Raw genomic sequence first — 17,077 nt, forward strand, 5'->3', positions numbered from 1 at the left:
ACAAAGTACCATCAGCCCTACTAAAGAATAGCCTATTATCTCTTTTTTTACAAAGTGGAATTAGCCTTTTTCTGATTAAGAATCAGAAACTGCAGCTTAAGATCAGGATCTGTCATAACTGAAAACATCTCCTGCTTCTCTTGAGAGCAAAACAACTCTGTTGCAAACCGGCCACCACAGCTTGGTACCAGTTTCTGCTCCTGGTAAACTTGCAACAACTTGCATCACCTCCTGAATACTAGTTCCTTGTGAATTTGTGTGAACTGAAGTCGCTGTACTCCTACTCTCAACTACCTCAACAAGACGATAAATTTGTTTAGACAATTTCACTGTACCTCCCACCTTTGCTTTCTTCCCCTTTGGCCCTCTCATAACTCCTTTGTCCTTATTAGCTTTTGCTGGTCTGTCCTCATTTGTTCTCTTTTTCCCCCTATCTTCATTACCTAGCTCAGGATCCTCCTCATCATCAGCAGAAATAACATTAAACTCAGAATCCTCCACAACCTCTTCAACATCTATACTAGTTGAAGGAATCATGACACAATGGCCTAGAGCTGAGCTACCCTTGAACATCTTATCATAAATGTCCATCATGTCAGGAAAAATTCCCATGTCGCGAAATTTGAGATACTCTGGATTTTCCTGCAGAAAAATAAGATTTTTACATATAAGAATATTGATTTCACAGTAATAAAACAGAATTCATACTTTTAAAAACAGAATTCATACTTAAAAAAATATATATATAAAAAATTAACAGCAAAAGAAACAAGCAGACAAGTGAAGAAAACCCACCTGAATTTTGCTTTGCCACCATTCAGGAGGTGCATCAACGGTCTTCTTAGAAGGATCCCATCCAATACTAGTTTCCTTATGCAATAGAGAACTCCACAATTTCCAATCATTTTTAAGCGAATCTCACTTGTTTTTTAGTTGCCTTTTATCATAGTCCCTTCCGGTTAACTCTTTAAATGCTTCAACAACATTAGACCATCTCTTTTTATCAGCAAAATGAGTACCTGGCCTGTTTCCCTTTGCCACTTCCTTAATAGCTATATCACAAAATGTTGCTACTATTTCATCAGGCCATGTGGCCTTTTTTTTCCACTTCCCTCAGCTTCAGTAACGGTGGATTTCTTCTTTCCCGTCTATTTTGTGTCATGGGAAAGAAAAAAACCAAAACAGCTAAGAACAAATATAGTTCATGGTAATGCTAATGAAACAATTAAATCTGTCAGCCTTTACGGTTGCAGATCTTGGATGGTTTGATATTACAGATCTTTTCTATTCTGGTTATGTTAATGATGATTGATAATTTTGTCTGCAGGGTGGAGAAGCATTTAATACTGATTCGGTGGGAGAACACAATTATGAAATTAGTGAAAGGATGCGTGCAGAGATGGAATACAATTCTGATCGGGCACGGTAATGAAATATAATAATATATAGATGACTCATAAAATTTCAGGACACTTGTCAAGCAGTAAAACTTCTTAATGTAGTTTTCTTCGAACTGAAATCTGCACTAAATTGTCTGGCCTTAAGTAGTAGCTATGCCGAGGAATTCTTTATTTTAAGGCCCAGAACACACATCAAGCAAGACACATATAATCATTGTGTAATGCTCTGTGCAACCACCAATTTTGACTTTGTACCTAAATATTTATATGCAAAGAGCAACGGAGCATCAATTCTAAGGGATTGAAAACTCACCAATTCAGTGAAATTGATAAAGAGGGCACTCCACTTATTAATGTCTCCCTAGCTCCAGCAACAACACCCGAGTACAATCTGGTAAAAATTAACATACAAAGTTAACATTAGCCTCCAAATACAGGCTATTCATTGCTAGCAAGGTAACCAAAAAAAGAAAAAAGAAAAAATAACAGAGCCATTACTCATGTTTACTGGACCACATACAAGTGTCTATTAATACAAACTTTACATACTGAGTATAAGCAAAATTGAAGACATTACTGAGGTGCATCAACAAATCAAGTAAATTGGACTGCTTACAGGTATTATGATACCCCTGTTCACTCATTTCTCCAGGCAAGTACTTAATTCACATAGAGATGTGCGTCATGTCTGTTTTGATGCACAAACTGATAGTGTTACGGTGGTTGAATGGCTCAATCATTATGCTGGGAAGCTTTCGAAACATTCATTTGAGGAGCTACTTATTCTACTCTGGAATATCTAGAAGGAAAGGAACAAGAGAGTCTGGGAGCAAAAGAGTACCGAAGCAAATGATGTGGTGATTCGTACGAGTACTAGCCTTGCTGAGTACCGTCGTCACAATGTCCAAACTAGGAAAATGGGAACTGGGGTTAATGCAGCTCGATGGAGGTGTCCTTCCATAGGGGTTTTGAAAGTCAATATCGATGGCTCGTTTCATGCCGGCACGAAGCTGGTATGGATGGATTTCAAAACTTTTTAATTAGTGCGGAATTAGTTTAACAATTAAACTACTAACTAAACATAAAATTCATTCCTTTAACCCATGATCTTGGCTTATTGTGATATGTATATAAACAAAGCATGCATAGTAAGGAAGAACAAAGAGGGAGTTTATGTTCTACTCACCCTTGGAGCGTGATTTTAATCCGATCCAAGTGAACCACCAAAGTTCATCTCCTTGATCTCTCCTTGTGTGTGTTTCCTCCACCTTGAAGCACCTTGAATTAAGAACTCCTTCTTGTGCTTGTAATCTCCTCCTTGATGTAACAAGTAAAGCCACAAAAATATATGGCCTCTAAGGATATTCACCAAGTGAATCAAGAGATGAAGAAAGATGAAAGAAAAGAAGAAATTATGCAAGTGTTCTTCTTTCCTTTAATTTCTGAAAAATGGACCAAGAGAGAACACTCTTTCTCTCTCTCTAATCTGAAAATAATGGTGTAGAGATGCTACCATTATTATGTCTATGCTTTCACTTTTATATAATAGGAAATAACTCCAATTACTAAAAGAAAATATTGACTTTCATAAAGCCAATATTTTGGCTGGTCCATACATGTTATTGGGCACTAAAAATGTGTCTTGGGCTTTCATTTAAATCTCATTTAGTGAAGCCCAAGTCCACACCAAAATCCAACAATCGTTTAGGCCCAATAGGTTCGGGTTTTACCCCGAAAATTCTAATTATGTCCAAATAATAAATCTAATTAATTATTTGCTCATAACCAACTCTTGTTTAATCTTCTTCATATACAATCTCAAGGATCCACTTATATGGTGTGCGATCTCTTAGGTTCTAATTAACAAGGCAGTGAAGTTTATAGAAACCATTCTATTTTGTTTACGAATCAAAAACTCCATTTTTGATTCTCCCTTGTTATTAGGATAATAAATGTTTATTAATCATCGGGGACTTCACAAGTCATGAGTGACGTCTTGCAACATATCATGACTACCCTAGTTAATGTAGAATGACAAAGAACCTATTCAATTGGAATTACAATACAATACGGTCCTTCTCTAACACGATGTTCTAAATCACATCATCGGGGTATGGAATTGATATGTCAATCCCCTAATGTGATTTTCATTCTTATGTGATTCTTAGAATGTGATTAAAAAACTCATTTTTAAATCTCATTCAATGCTTTGGCCAAAGACTCATTGAATCACATCTTTGAACATACACCTTATTTACTTAAGGATAGAGATTCCTTGTTGTACACTCACATGTCTCCATGACCGAATTGATTATACCAATGAATGCATCTATTATATCCATTAAGGGAAACAATATTATTGCATCATCAAGAGATAATCCATTCACTCATAAGACAACTATGGTGTCTCAGGTCAAATGACTAATTTGTATTATTGCAATTTAGAGTTCAAGTTTGACATGTAAGTAAGACTCCATACAAGAACTCTAATGATCGCGTTCAGTGTACTCTTTAAGTTAAGAGCACCCACATACTTGTATTAGTGTCTCTACACAAATGACAAGAGACATATCATCCTCCATATTGAGCATACATAGTATGTGCTAGTCTTTCCGGATTATCAATGTCCAAGTGATAATCCTATGACTAGGAACCTTTTAGGATAAGAGTGTGAAAGAGTAAAGGTCTCACACATCTAACTCTTTAGATTACTTTCTCTTTAACTCATATTCATTGGACCTTGTTCAATCAAATATTAAATATAAGCAATGAACAATAAACTTGCCCTTTTGATTAATAATAATTACAATAATAATTATATCAAAATGATTGTTTTAGGACACAATTCCTTCAGCTGGGTGGTTTGGGATTCATTATCCGAGATAATCAGGGGGTGGTGATTGCAGGTGGTGTAGGGCCTCTTTGTCATCTATTCTCGGCTGGACATGCAGAAGCATTAGCATGCTTGGAAGCAGTCAAGTTTGTCCTGGAGCATAATTTGAACCCGGTTATTATTGAGACAGATTCTCAGGTTGTTCAACAACAAGTTTCTCTGTCAAGTGTGGCAAACTCTTCTGTTATAGGTAGAGTTTATGAGGATATTTATAGAGCTGTTTTCCAATTCTCCAAATATGAAGATCATTCATACTAAGAGAGAGGCCAATCAGGTGGCGCATAGGCTGGCAGCTCATGCAACAACTCTTCAGCAAGCCAGCATTTTGTTTTCTCCTCCTAGCTTTCTTATGGCTGCACTTGCAGCTGATTCCATTATAATGTAATACTTTCAGTTTTCAATAAAGGGATGACATCATTTTACTAAAAACAAAAAAAACAAGAGTTCAAACAAGTTAAAGGAGTCATATATGTTATTGATTGCGTTAACAAAAAAATTTTAAGGGAAGATACCAAAAGTTAATTCAGTTTTAATCTCAATCAAGCGTTGAATTATATATATGTGAATAAAATAAGTAAGAGATCTTCAAGTCTAACTTAATGATTCAATTCTCAAAACTGAATTCTAATAAATAGAGAACTTCAATGGACTATTTATCAATTACTAGATTAATCATTAATTTCTCAAAAAGAACAAAAAAAAAAAATTGTTAAAGCGTAAAAATACTAGGGCTGGCCCTGGTACGGTTGCCGGATTTTTTGGCTTCAGCCGCTACCGTACCGAAAGCCTTCGGTTTCGCCAAATTCGTAGCCGTAACCGTGCCGGACCATTCGGTTACCGGAAGTTCGGTTTACCGATTTTAACGGTCGGTTTCGGCCGGTATTTCAAAAGTCCGATCATCGGTAAGCCAAGTGAAGGAGATGAGGATTGCAGTTTGAGGAAGAAGAAGAAACAGAAGAAACAGAAAGAAGGAAGACTACAGAGGTGGAAGAAGAGTGAAAAGAAGAAAAAACAAAGGAGGAAGAACCGAAGAAGAAAGAGACCAGAGTTGAGGATCCCAGAGGATATAAAGAAAATTTTTGATTCTATTGTGGTGATAGATGAAGCTGAGAGTGAGAGAAGTTTGATGAGGTCTGGGAAAGAAGAGAGAGTTCTTTGACTGGATAAAGAAGAGAGAAGATCAAGACTTTGTGGATGAAGAAGAGAGAGAAGAAAGAATTGGATATAAATATTTAAATGTTATTTAAATGTATTTTCGAGCCTCTAAATACTAATGTGGGGATGAATTATGACAAGTAAAGCTAGTGGTCCAGTGGATGAGGCACGTGCTTACTCTCAGAAGGTGCAAGGTTCGAGTCCGGGGAATGTATTAAGGCGGATTATTCCTTTCATTTTGGAATAATCACTTAACTCGGCCGGTTCGGTACAAACCGAACCTCTGATTTAAGTGAATCGGTGCCGAGCCGGCGACGTCCACTTTGGTCGGCATTACCGTACCGCACCTCCGGCTGCCGTTTTGGTCAGCGCCGACTCCTCCGGTTCGGCCGGTTTCCGGTTGGTTCCGGCAGGTTCGGCATTTCAAGCCAGCCCTAAAAAATACAGACATAAAATGAGAAAATTTAGCGTACTATAAGCAGATTTGGTTGAGGCTCCGTTTGGTATTGTGGTTTGGGATTAATTTTTCTTATTTTTAACATTTTGGGCTTTCAGCCCGTTTGGTAAACTTTTCAAATCTGAGTTTTTTTATTTATTGCGGCACAAAACCTCAATTATTAAAAACAGGTTGCGACCTACTTTTTCTTATCTGCGTTTACGGAAGGCTCATGAAGACGCGCTAACTTAAATGAAATATTTTGAAATCCTAAAACACCCTCGTTGTTTCAGCGCCAAATCCAATTATGATGAGCGTGCTTGCTCTGTCTTCTCCTCAAATCTACGTGCGCTTGCTCTGTTTTCTTTTCAAATCTGCCCGCGCTTGATCCGTTTTCTCCTCAAATATGAGTGCGTTATCTTCTTTTAATTCTAGGGTTTGTCTCTTATATAAATTCTGCAAAGGTTTTGTTTCTTCTGCCATTCTTCTCAAGCTTCCTTCTACCGTTATTCTCAATCACATTTCATTAAGGTTCTCTCTCTCTCTCTCTCGCTATCTCTCTCTGTTTCTATCTAATGCTTTGGATGGATTTAGATGCATTAACTTGTTTGCCAATTGATATATTTATTTATCTATTGAAGGGGGAAAAATGTTGATTGCATGTGCCAATTTGAAGAGGTGATTTCTATGCAAATAGGTCAGTAGTATTCTCTGAGTACTCAATCAAAGTTTTATTGATATCAAACCTTCAGTACTTGTTTTTTTTTTTTTTTTTTTTTTTCTGGTTTCGTATTGTTTCTATGCCTTTCTCATATTTTACGGCCTTGATAAAGGCATTGATGAATTCAGTGGAGGCATACATGTATTTAGGCATCCTTATATAAATCCATAGAATGTGTTCAGTAGAAGAGTTGGTACTATTTTATAAACATTCAAGTATAGAATTCTAGAATGTTGGCTCCCTTTGTGAGGATTCTTTTGTTTTATTTGGACTTTCATTGATGAATGTGACTCAACATGACTGGTTATAATAAAGTAAATACTATAACTGGGAGGTTATAAATCATGTTCTTCTTTACTTTATGCTCATAGGATTGCTTCTAAATATATGCTTTCGCTATTATCAACATAACAACATTATTGATGTTTTACAGTAGCTTTTCATATGGGCAATGTTTTTCTTTTTTAATCAGTTGGCTACAGTTCTAAGCATTTATATATATTGATATAGCTTTGATGCTATTGTTCGGTTGAGGTGTATGTAATTTGAAAATAGTATATCGGTGTATAAACTTTGTTCTTCTTTAATAAAGATGGGGAAGGAAGAAGATTACTAGTGATAATAGCACATAGACGATCAATCTTGAAAATGGGCAAACTGGAACTAAATCTGCTAGTTGGAATCCTCAAACAGTAGTCATATTTTGTGACTTATGTATCAAGGAAGTTGGAAAAGGACAAAGGCATTGTACTCACTTTAATAAAGAAGGATGAGTTTGTTTGGTTGCAAACTTTCATGCAGAGACTGAAAATAATTATGACAAATCACAATTGAAGAACAAGTGGGATTTATTGAAAAAAGAATAGAAAATATGGAAAGATCTAATCGGAAAGGATACTGGCCTTGGTTGGAATCCCACTAAAAATATTGTCGATGCATCAGAAGAATGGTGGAGAAATAAAATATAGGTATGCAACAAGAAATTTAAGAGCACTAAAAGTGTCCACTTTTTTATGTTGTTTATTTTTGGACTAAATTCAGTTTGCCCCCTCCAACTTTGGGGCAAACATCAGTTTGGTCCCTGATATTTTTTTTTAATCATGATGGTCCTTACACTTTCATTTTCCATCACGCGCGTCCAAATTTCCAATTTGGCTCAAAAAGTGACGTAAGGTGCTGACTTGGCACCGACATTATGGCCCACTTTTCAGACTTTGACCCCCAATTTGAATGAAATGTCCAAACTACCCCCTTGAATATCCTTCTTCTTCTTCCTCTGCACGATTTTTTATCTTCTTCCCTATTGTTCATCCTTTCAGCAAAAAAAAAAAATTCATCTTCTTCCTCATCATTTTCTTTTCGGACCCATTCATCTTCATCTTTTCTCTTACCCTGGATCGTCTCTCACATTAGCTTCTCCTCATCCTCCGCCACCGACTCGACGTTAGACAGTTGAGCGAATTTCTCATTTGTCCCCATGATTCCCAATTTGAAATACTCGCTGCCTTCTGGATCCTTGGCCCACCGGCCACCATCTCTCTCTCTCACCTCCCAAGCTCTCACCACCACACTGAAATTTTCAACCAAACTCCACACCACCCAACAAAATCTAATTAAACCTGACCTGTTTTTTTAATTCTAACAGCTTCGAATCATCGTCATGGCCGCCGAAATCGCCGTCCTCAACTTGAAGATGCTTGTTGCCTCCAGCAACTTCGTCAAGCTCAAAGCCTTCGGCAACTTCTATCTTTACCAAAACAGACAACCCCAAATTCATATAAAATAACAATTCAACCATCATCAAAGACGGTGTCATCATCTGCTATCTTCTATCTTCGTCGTCCAAAATCCCTTGATAACTCCAGCTCCTCCTCACGTCGATTCCAGCACCGTCATCAACGACATCGATTCCGTCGTCAATCTTGGGTTCTGGGCGCGATTTCCAGTTCTTGTGGTCACTGACGATCTAGACGGCGAAGATTGAGTCGGGTCCAAGAGTGGGTATGGGTATGGGTCAACAAGAAGAGAGAGAATTGGAATGGGATACGGGAGAGAAAGAAGAGGGAGATGTAGAAGGTTGTAGGTGAAGGGGAACCCCTTTTTTGGATTAATTTTGGCTATGCTCTTATGAGTTTTCTGTATGACATAGGATTGATTGATATTGTTTGAATAAGTTTTTCATGGTCTAGTTGGGTATTGGGGATTCAAGGAATTTGTAGGATGCTGGTAATTGAAGATATATGTTGGGGAGCTGAGGTTGATAATCTCTGTTGAAGACAGAGACGAACAGAATTCTGGGATTGTTGAAGAAGAAGCTGGATCGTAGGGAATTGGAAGATGAGGAAGAAGAGAAAAAAAAAAGAGGAGAGAAGTCCATTTTGCCCTTTGTGTTCTAAAACCCAGATTAAAGTGGGCCATAATGTCGGTGCCAAGTCAGCACCTGCCGTCACTTTTCGAGCCAAATTAGAAATTTGGACGCGCGTGATGGAAAATGAAAGTGCAAGGACCATCATGATTAAAAAAAAAGATCAGGGACCAAACTGATGTTTGCCCCAAAGTTGGAGGGGGCAAACTGAATTTAGTCCTTTATTTTTATATTGATAGTATTATGTCTCCATACTAACTGTTACCTTTATGAAATATAGATAAATCCGCAATATGCAAAATTGCGTGTTTGAGGCATCAATTCTGAGATGGAGGTGAAGTTAGATATGATGTTCAATGGTGCTGTAGCTACCGGTAAATATGCTTGGGCACCTTCATCTGATCTACCACCACCTCAAAAAGGCCAAGCTCCAATGGATGAAGTTATTGCGTTAGAAAATAATCTTGATTCCGAGGAGTTTGACCCTAATGAAAGTCCACTGTTACCTCAAGTTACCAAAGAGATAGGAAAGAAGAGAGCAAATTGTCAACTTGACACGAAAGAATTGAAAGGGAAAAGAGGCAAAATGGGAGGTGCTGCAAACTGTCCCAACAAATTAATCGTCTTGTTGAGGTAGTTGAGACTATGAGTACCGCATCATCAACATTGATAAAAGGTTCACAATCTACTAGTGTTTCCGAAGTAATGAAGGTAGTTGAAAGTTTGTCAGGGATAGAGATTGGTAACCAATTGTGGTGGTTTGCAACTGAGTTATTTTGCTCCCAAGAGAAGAGAGAAATGTTTTCTGTGATGAAAGATCTGGAGATCATGAAGCTTCAATTTATCCTTCGTAATCAAGAAAGGGAAAATAATAAGTAGATGGGAAGGAGGAAGATTAATAGTGACATTTACAAGAAGATGTATCATCTTTCTTGTGTTGCACCTTATTTTCGTTTAATTTGCATTATTCTGATCTTGACATTTTTTTGTAGATTATTGTTTCAATAAGTATCATCTTTGAGTGTTATTAGTATTACTTTTTGTTTGCCTTCAATATTTAGCAGACATGACTACATGATTGGTTGATGGATATTAGTATAAATTGCAGGTTTTGGATATGGACATTTTTGGAGAGGAGGAGGAGGAGGAGATTGACAGAATTATTTACATTTGTGCTTCTGTTATAGAACTCTATTATGAAAAATATATTCACAAAGTCTTCATACACCGGTAACATTTGGTTGATGGAATTGCTAGAAGGGAATGAAAGCCGTTGTCATAACATGTTTCGGATGAACAAAGATGTATTTATAAGATTGTGTGATGATTTGGAGAATATTTATAAGGTGAAGGACTCACAGAGAATAAGTGTAGCTGAGAAGTTAGGAATGTTTTCGTACACTTTAGGAGAAGGTGCAGGAAACAGAAATGTACAAGAGTGATTTCAACACTCTGGCGAGACTGTTAGTAGGTACTTTAGTGAAATGCTAAATGTGGTATGTGATATGGCAAAAGAATTCATAAAGCCATCTGATCTTGAGTTCAAAAGCACTCCACCAGAAATACTGGGAAATTCTAAATGAGTAAAACCCACCACTAGGGTCAAAACTTTCTTGCACGGGACAAAATGATACCTAACTTTCAAAAGTGATCAAAATGATACCTAAATTTTTAAAAGTGATCAAAATGATACCTAAATTTTTAAAAACAAATCAACTTGATACCCAACTTTCAAAAGTGATCAAAATGATACCTAAAGTTTTAAAAACAAATCAATTTGATACCTCAGTTTAATTTTTTGTAACTTTTTGTTAAAATTGATCACGTGTGGTGCAGTATTTTGTGGGGTTATAATAATATTTTACACAAAAAACTATTTTTCAATTATTTTTTATTTTACTTTGTTAATTCTCTTCTTCTTCTTCTTCTATCTCTGCCTCTCTCTCTCTTCCCATTTTTCTTTGTTTCTTTAGAAGTTTGGAAACATCCGAACTTTATTTGTTTCTACGATCGATGGTAGAATTGAAATTGAATGGAAGATTTTTCTTTTAATTCTATAGAAGAAGAAGATTGGGTTATAGATGATTGTTGGCCCTCTGACCACAAATCACTTCAATTTTTGTGCTTGATTTTGCATTTGATTTAACAAAGAAGTTAAAAAAAAAGGGCTAAATACTGACTACTACCCTGTAGTTTGGGTCTAAAATCAATTCAGTCCCTAAACTTCTAATTTCATCAAGAACACCCCTGCACTTTCAATTTTGATATAATAGGTCCAATTTGATAGTCTTCCGACAATTGAGTCATTTAACTTGTTGACGTGGTTTATATATAGCCTATGTTTTATGATGTGGTGTTAAAGTGGCCTGCATAATCAATTTTGGAGTGAGTCCCACTATTAGAAATCTATCAAATAAATAGTTTTTCAACAAATAATCCAACTATAACTTGAACTCATAACAGAATATTAATGATCGAATTTGACCTATTAGATCAAAATTGAAAGTACATGGGTGTTTTTGATGAAATTAGAAGTCCAGGGACTGAATTGATTTTGGACCTAAACCACAGGGTAGTAACCAGTATTTAGCCCTAAAAAAAATAAACTGAGGTATCAAATTGATTTGTTTTTAAAACTTTATGTATCATTTTGATCACTTTTGAAAGTTGGGTATCAAGTTGATTTATTTTTAAAAATTTAGGTATCATTGATTTTGATCACTTTTAAAAATTTAGGTATCATTTTGATCACTTTTGAAAGTTAGATATCATTTTGTCCGGTGCAAGAAAGTTTTGACCCTAGTGGTGAGTTTTACTCATTCTAAATATATGCCTCATTTAAAGTATGTTTTACATCTTGTACTAATTTTTATTTTCTAACAAAAAATATCGTGGTATAAAATATCATAGTTTATGCAGGATTATATTGGAGCCATAGATGGCGTACATGTTCGTGCAACTACATCACCTTCAAATCAAGTACCATACATTGGTAGAAAAGGGATACCGACTCAAAATATAATGGTTGTATGCAACTTTGACATGCAGTTTACATTCGCATGTGCAGGTTGGGAAGGCACAGCCCACGATACAAGAATATTCCAATCAGCAATTCATAATCCAGCTTTGAAATTTCCTAAACCTCCAAATGGTAATTTTAAAACAAATATATAGATTTATGCATTTGTTCTTACACTTTAAATTATGATCGACCTATTTTTTTTTTCCAGGAAAATACTATTTGGTGGATGCAAGATACCCACAAATGAAAGGGTATTTGGGACCATATTTTTTTTTTTTTTTTAAGGAAGCGGGACAAGAGCTAACTCAGCGCTCTTACCCGAATTTATTAATAATCAGAATAAAAAAGATACATAGCAAGGGGGACTAGACCAAAAACCTTGCCAAGATAACAAGAGCTGGAAGTACAAAATAGAAAAGTACAGATGAGAAGCCTCAGGGACTTAGAAATACATAAAATTAAGCAATGCGGAATAACACAGAAGAACCTAAGACCCATAAACTGAATTGCTATCTAAACCTGTATTGAACAATAGAGGAGCGGTCGCTACCATATAACCGTGAAATGAAACCTGGAACCAACCTCCACCAAATAGAGCCTTCATTTGCAGCGCCATAGTTGGCAAGCTTATCTGCTAAGGAGTTGCCCTCTCTATAGATATGTGAAACACGAAAATTTATAGAAGAAGCGAAATGAATGCAGTTAAGCCAAGCGATACGTAACCTCCAAGGGATAAGAGCTGGAGTAAGTGACTACAAGAGTAGAGTCTGTCTCAAGCCAAATATGAGTCCAATTTCTTACCCAGGCAACACGCAAAGCTTCAATGACTGCAAGAACCTCAGCCTCAATCGCACTAGAAACCACCACTTTATGTGCAAAGGCACCGTGAAAAGCACCTTCTGAATTTCTAAAAATTCCCCCAAACCCAGCTGTGTTGGGATCATGAAAAGATCCATCAGTGTTTACTTTCAACCAACCTAGAGGAGGAGGCTGCCAGCAAACAGGGATGAATTTCGGTGCCGAGAGCCTCAATGGGGATAAACCCAAAAGTGTGAATATTGGAAGAGCTCCCGAGGAGGAAGAAGAACAATTAAAATAAATTGATGCCGAATCCTTGAGTGAATGGAGGAAAAAAAGCTTGAAGCTGTCTAATGTGAATAAAGCATTATCATACCTTATTTTATTACGTTCAGCCCAGAGACACCACAACCCATTACAAACCGCAAAGCACCAAAGCTTCTTTGTTGAGGGATTCATGGAACCTAACCTTGCTGAAGAGAAAGGCTCCATAATTTCTATTTGAGAGGATTGGGGCAATCTGAAAAGAAGCAACAACCAATTCCAGAAGCTACTCACCAAACTGCAACTATAGAACATATGTTGTAGCGTTTCAACTTGAGCCCGACAGAAAGAGCATTGGGAGCAGAGCTCATGAGTACCACGTCTCTGAAGAGCATCATCAGTTAAAATTCTTCTGTGCATGACTTTCCAGGTGACAATACTTTTCCGAGGTTGGATTGCTTTATTCTAAATTAGCTTTCCCCAATTAGTAAATTGGTTAGGCTCATACAAGAAGAGCTACCCTCTTTAGCCGAAAGTTGCTCAGATTTAGTTGAAGGCCAAACAACCTGGTCTGGAACATTATTGAGGGGGAGAGGAACGTCCAAAATAGTAGAAGCTAGCTCTGGAAAGGAGGAAGTAAATGAAGAAGGAAGGGACCACTTACCATCAGTAATATATGCACTAACTTTTTCTCTAAGAAAAGGCAAAAGCTGCTGTGCAATACTAAGAGAGCCAGAAATGGGTACTCCAAGCCAATTATCCGACCAGAAATTAACTCTGCTTCCATCACCTATCACCCATTGCAACGCCGCCGAGAAGGAGGGCCATAACTTTTTTAAACCTACCCAAATAGAGGACTTTTGATAATACTTCAGAACCTGAAAAGATGAATTGAAAAAACGATCACGGATCAACTTTGCTGAAGGAGATGAAGCCTGAACAATATCCCAACAGTGTGTAAGAAGAAGAGCTCGATTTAGGGTGAATAAATTCCTCAAACCCAGCCCGCCTTGTTCAATAGGCTTGGAACAGCTATCCCATGAAATCAAAGTGGAGCCTTTCTTTAGAGAATCCCCTGACCAGAAGAAGTTTCTGACCCATGTTTGGACCTTCAATAACAAGGACCGCGGCCATTCATACACTTGGAAGCTATAAGTGAGCAAACTGTGAATTACTGAAGAAATCACATAAGTGTATTTGGGACCATATAAGTGTCAAAGGTATCATCTTCCTGAATTTCGCAGAGGTGCTCAACCAACAGGTTATAAAAATGTATTCAATCATGTACACTCTTCTCTCAGAAGCGTTATTGAATGCACTTTTGGTGTGTGGAAAAAAAGACGAAATATTTTACGGAACATGCCAAGTTATTCATTGGATAAACAAGTTAAAATTGTTATAGCAACTATGACATTTCACAACTATATAAGAAGGTATTCCATATGTGATTGTGTTTTTGACGAAAGTGAAAACCTTGACATTGAAGAGATTGGGAGAGAGGATGATGCACAAAATGGTCACAGTCATGTTTCCAGAGAAATGGAGGCATTGAGAAACAATATTGCTTCAAGTTTAATGGGTGCACCAATTTAGATACAAGATTTTATTTTACTTTTCATGATTTTATTTTTAACTAGTACATTTGTTTGATTATATACATGAAGTTCTGCTATTATACACACACACACACATATTTATATATGGTCTATGCAAAGAGAGAATGAGAGAGGAATAAATAGTTGTTTAAACGTCTTTAAACAAAGTTTTGTTTGATCATATATATATAAGGTTATGGTTATATATATATATATATATATATATATATATATGTGTGTGTGTGTGTGTGTGTGTGTGTGTGTGTGTGTGTGTGTGTGTGTGTGTGTGTGTGTGTGTGTGTGTGTGTGTGCATGTGAGGTTCTGGTATATGCAAAAGTGAGAGGGAGCAAAAATAAAAATAAAAAGATGTTCCTTCAAATATATTTTTTTAAGTATTTTGTCTATTTTGGTCATTACATAAAATTACTGCAGTTTTTGCACTTAGGTTACCAAACATACCAATCTACTTTTTTTTATTATTGCAATTAGAAAAAAGACAGTTTACCAAACACTTAACAGATTTATTTAACCGCTGATTATTTTCACAGCTGCGATTTTTTACAACTGATTATTCTAACTACAATACCAAAATGGGCCTGATATTAACAACATAGACTAATTTTAATTTATTTTTACCACAAAAGCAGCACCAGCTATCCAAAAACTCTCTCTACTAGGGTTTGAGAGAACGCCAACCATGGGTAGGCAGTTCTGCACTTACCTCCATCTCCGATGGAGCAAACTTTCGATGCTTTCCCTTGTGTCGCAGCTGTTGAATACGACCCCGACCGTCTCTTCCTTTTCCTCGTTTTTCTCCAAGAAGTCGAGGTCCACGACTCGCTTTGAGGCTGTTCCTTCTCCTCCTCAGAGTGTTCCTATCGGGGCCCGAGATTGTTTTCATTTCCTCGCCCATTTGGTTTGTTGTTTGTTGGTGAATAGAGGATTTGGGATCTAGGGCTTCTGTAGGCATCATGGAGGTCAGGTCTCAGATTAAGACCGAGTTGTCCTTTGGCACTTGTACTTACAGAGGCTCCGACAAGATCGTGGTCGGATCGGGTTCGTTTTCAACCTGATCAGGGACTAAGATCGAACTGGTGGTATCGCCTATACGAGATGACGGTGGGGAGGAGTTGTAAGGTTGCAGATCCTCCAGAGGCTACTATCAAAGGCTGCGTTTTGGACCCTCGGCGCCGGCTGGTTAGAAGTTCAGGTTAGAGTTAGAGTTAGAGCGGCAACGGTGAATTGGACAAGCTTTTGGCTGGATTGGCTGCCAGGGTTCACCCTCTTTGGGCTTGGGCCTATTTGGGTGGCTTAGGTCGTACCACTTGGGCTCACTCAGGCTTGGATTCGGGTTTTGGGTTTAGGATACTCTTAATAACATCAACTCTAAAGGAGATTAGTTTGTTTGTGACAAAACTAAGCCGGATATAGTTTGTGAGTTTTAAGGATTGATTAAGCTGGAAAGAGACATTGAGTCAAAGAGTTCTTAGCAAGCCTTTATTAATAAGCTAATTGATATTGAATTATAAAAATCTTGAGAATAATTTATCTTTCTCATTCCCACTCCCACTCTCTCTATAGTCTGTTGGTGACAAAGGAGAGAATTCAAGAGTTTTCCAAAAGTTGAATGAAAATTTCAAAAAAGATATATAACCCTAACATGTATAAATCCTATTACTAAACCCTGATAGTGACAAACTTTTGAAATTGAAAAACTAGCTAGATTGATGAGTTGAGGAATGCATATACTAGTTTTTCGAACAAAGTGGAAGGGAAACATTTTTTTTCAGTTGGGAGTGAGGTCCAAATGCCAATTTTAGAGGTATGATAGAAATACTTTTACATAATTTCTTACAACCATCATTGTTACAGTTTTTAAAAAGGACTAAATACTCGTTACTCTTTATACTTTTGCCTGAAAAACAGTTTAGTCCCTCGCCTTTTAAATTAAACTGGATAGTCCTTATTCTCTCTAATTCTCACACAACAAGTTCAAAATGACTATTATACCCCTCATTTCATTTCATTTATTTATTTATTCTCTCTTTTTATTTATTATTATTTTTCTTCTTCTTTCTCTCAGCTCTCTCTCTCTCTCCTTCTAAAAACAAAACACCTAAATCTCTCTCTCTCTCTCTCTCTCTCTCTCTATCTCCCTCCCTCCCTCCCTCCCTCCAAGGCGAAGACTTTGAGTACTACTCCATAATCCTCGGCCGCAACTCCAAGAAATCAACGGTGGACATCACCCTCTTCAGCCTCGGCAGCGACACGAACATCTTCCACCACCACGGGCGCATCTTCTACGACCTCACCCGCCGCCGCTTCTCGCTGGAGGTTCCAAGGTGGGTGATATAATGGCCAAGTTGAGCTCGGTGGCGTTGCTCTTGACGGCTGCGGCCTTGGTTTCGTGGTAGAGGTTGGGGTGGG

At 37.3% G+C, this 17,077-nt stretch overlaps 1 protein-coding gene across 1 annotated transcript; it reads right to left on the reverse strand.

Moving 5' to 3' along the window:
• Positions 1-102: 102 nt before the first annotated feature.
• LOC133730651 (uncharacterized) lies at positions 103-8,421 on the reverse strand. The gene is made up of 3 exons (XM_062158203.1): positions 8,230-8,421; positions 796-870; positions 103-642 (listed from the first exon to the last, which is right to left on the reverse strand). The coding sequence occupies exons 1-3, from the start codon at positions 8,419-8,421 to the stop codon at positions 103-105; spliced, it is 807 nt and encodes a 268-aa protein (XP_062014187.1).
• Positions 8,422-17,077: the final 8,656 nt, after the last annotated feature.

The sequence above is a fragment of the Rosa rugosa genome, chromosome 2 (genome assembly GCF_958449725.1).
Source record: "Rosa rugosa chromosome 2, drRosRugo1.1, whole genome shotgun sequence".
Taxonomy (NCBI): Eukaryota; Viridiplantae; Streptophyta; class Magnoliopsida; order Rosales; family Rosaceae; genus Rosa; species Rosa rugosa.

What these genes read in the sequence shown, in the direction of transcription:
- LOC133730651 (XM_062158203.1), bottom strand. Translation starts at nt 8,421, where the DNA reads ATGACACCGTCTTTGATGATGGTTGAATTGTTATTTTATATGAATTTG. An exon ending in TGTTAGAATTAAAAAAACAG is followed by an intron (nt 871 to 8,229) that starts GTCAGGTTTAAT and finishes CTATTGCATAAG; the next exon opens with GAAACTAGTATTGGATGGGA. An exon ending in GGTGGCAAAGCAAAATTCAG is followed by an intron (nt 643 to 795) that starts GTGGGTTTTCTT and finishes ATTTTTCTGCAG; the next exon opens with GAAAATCCAGAGTATCTCAA.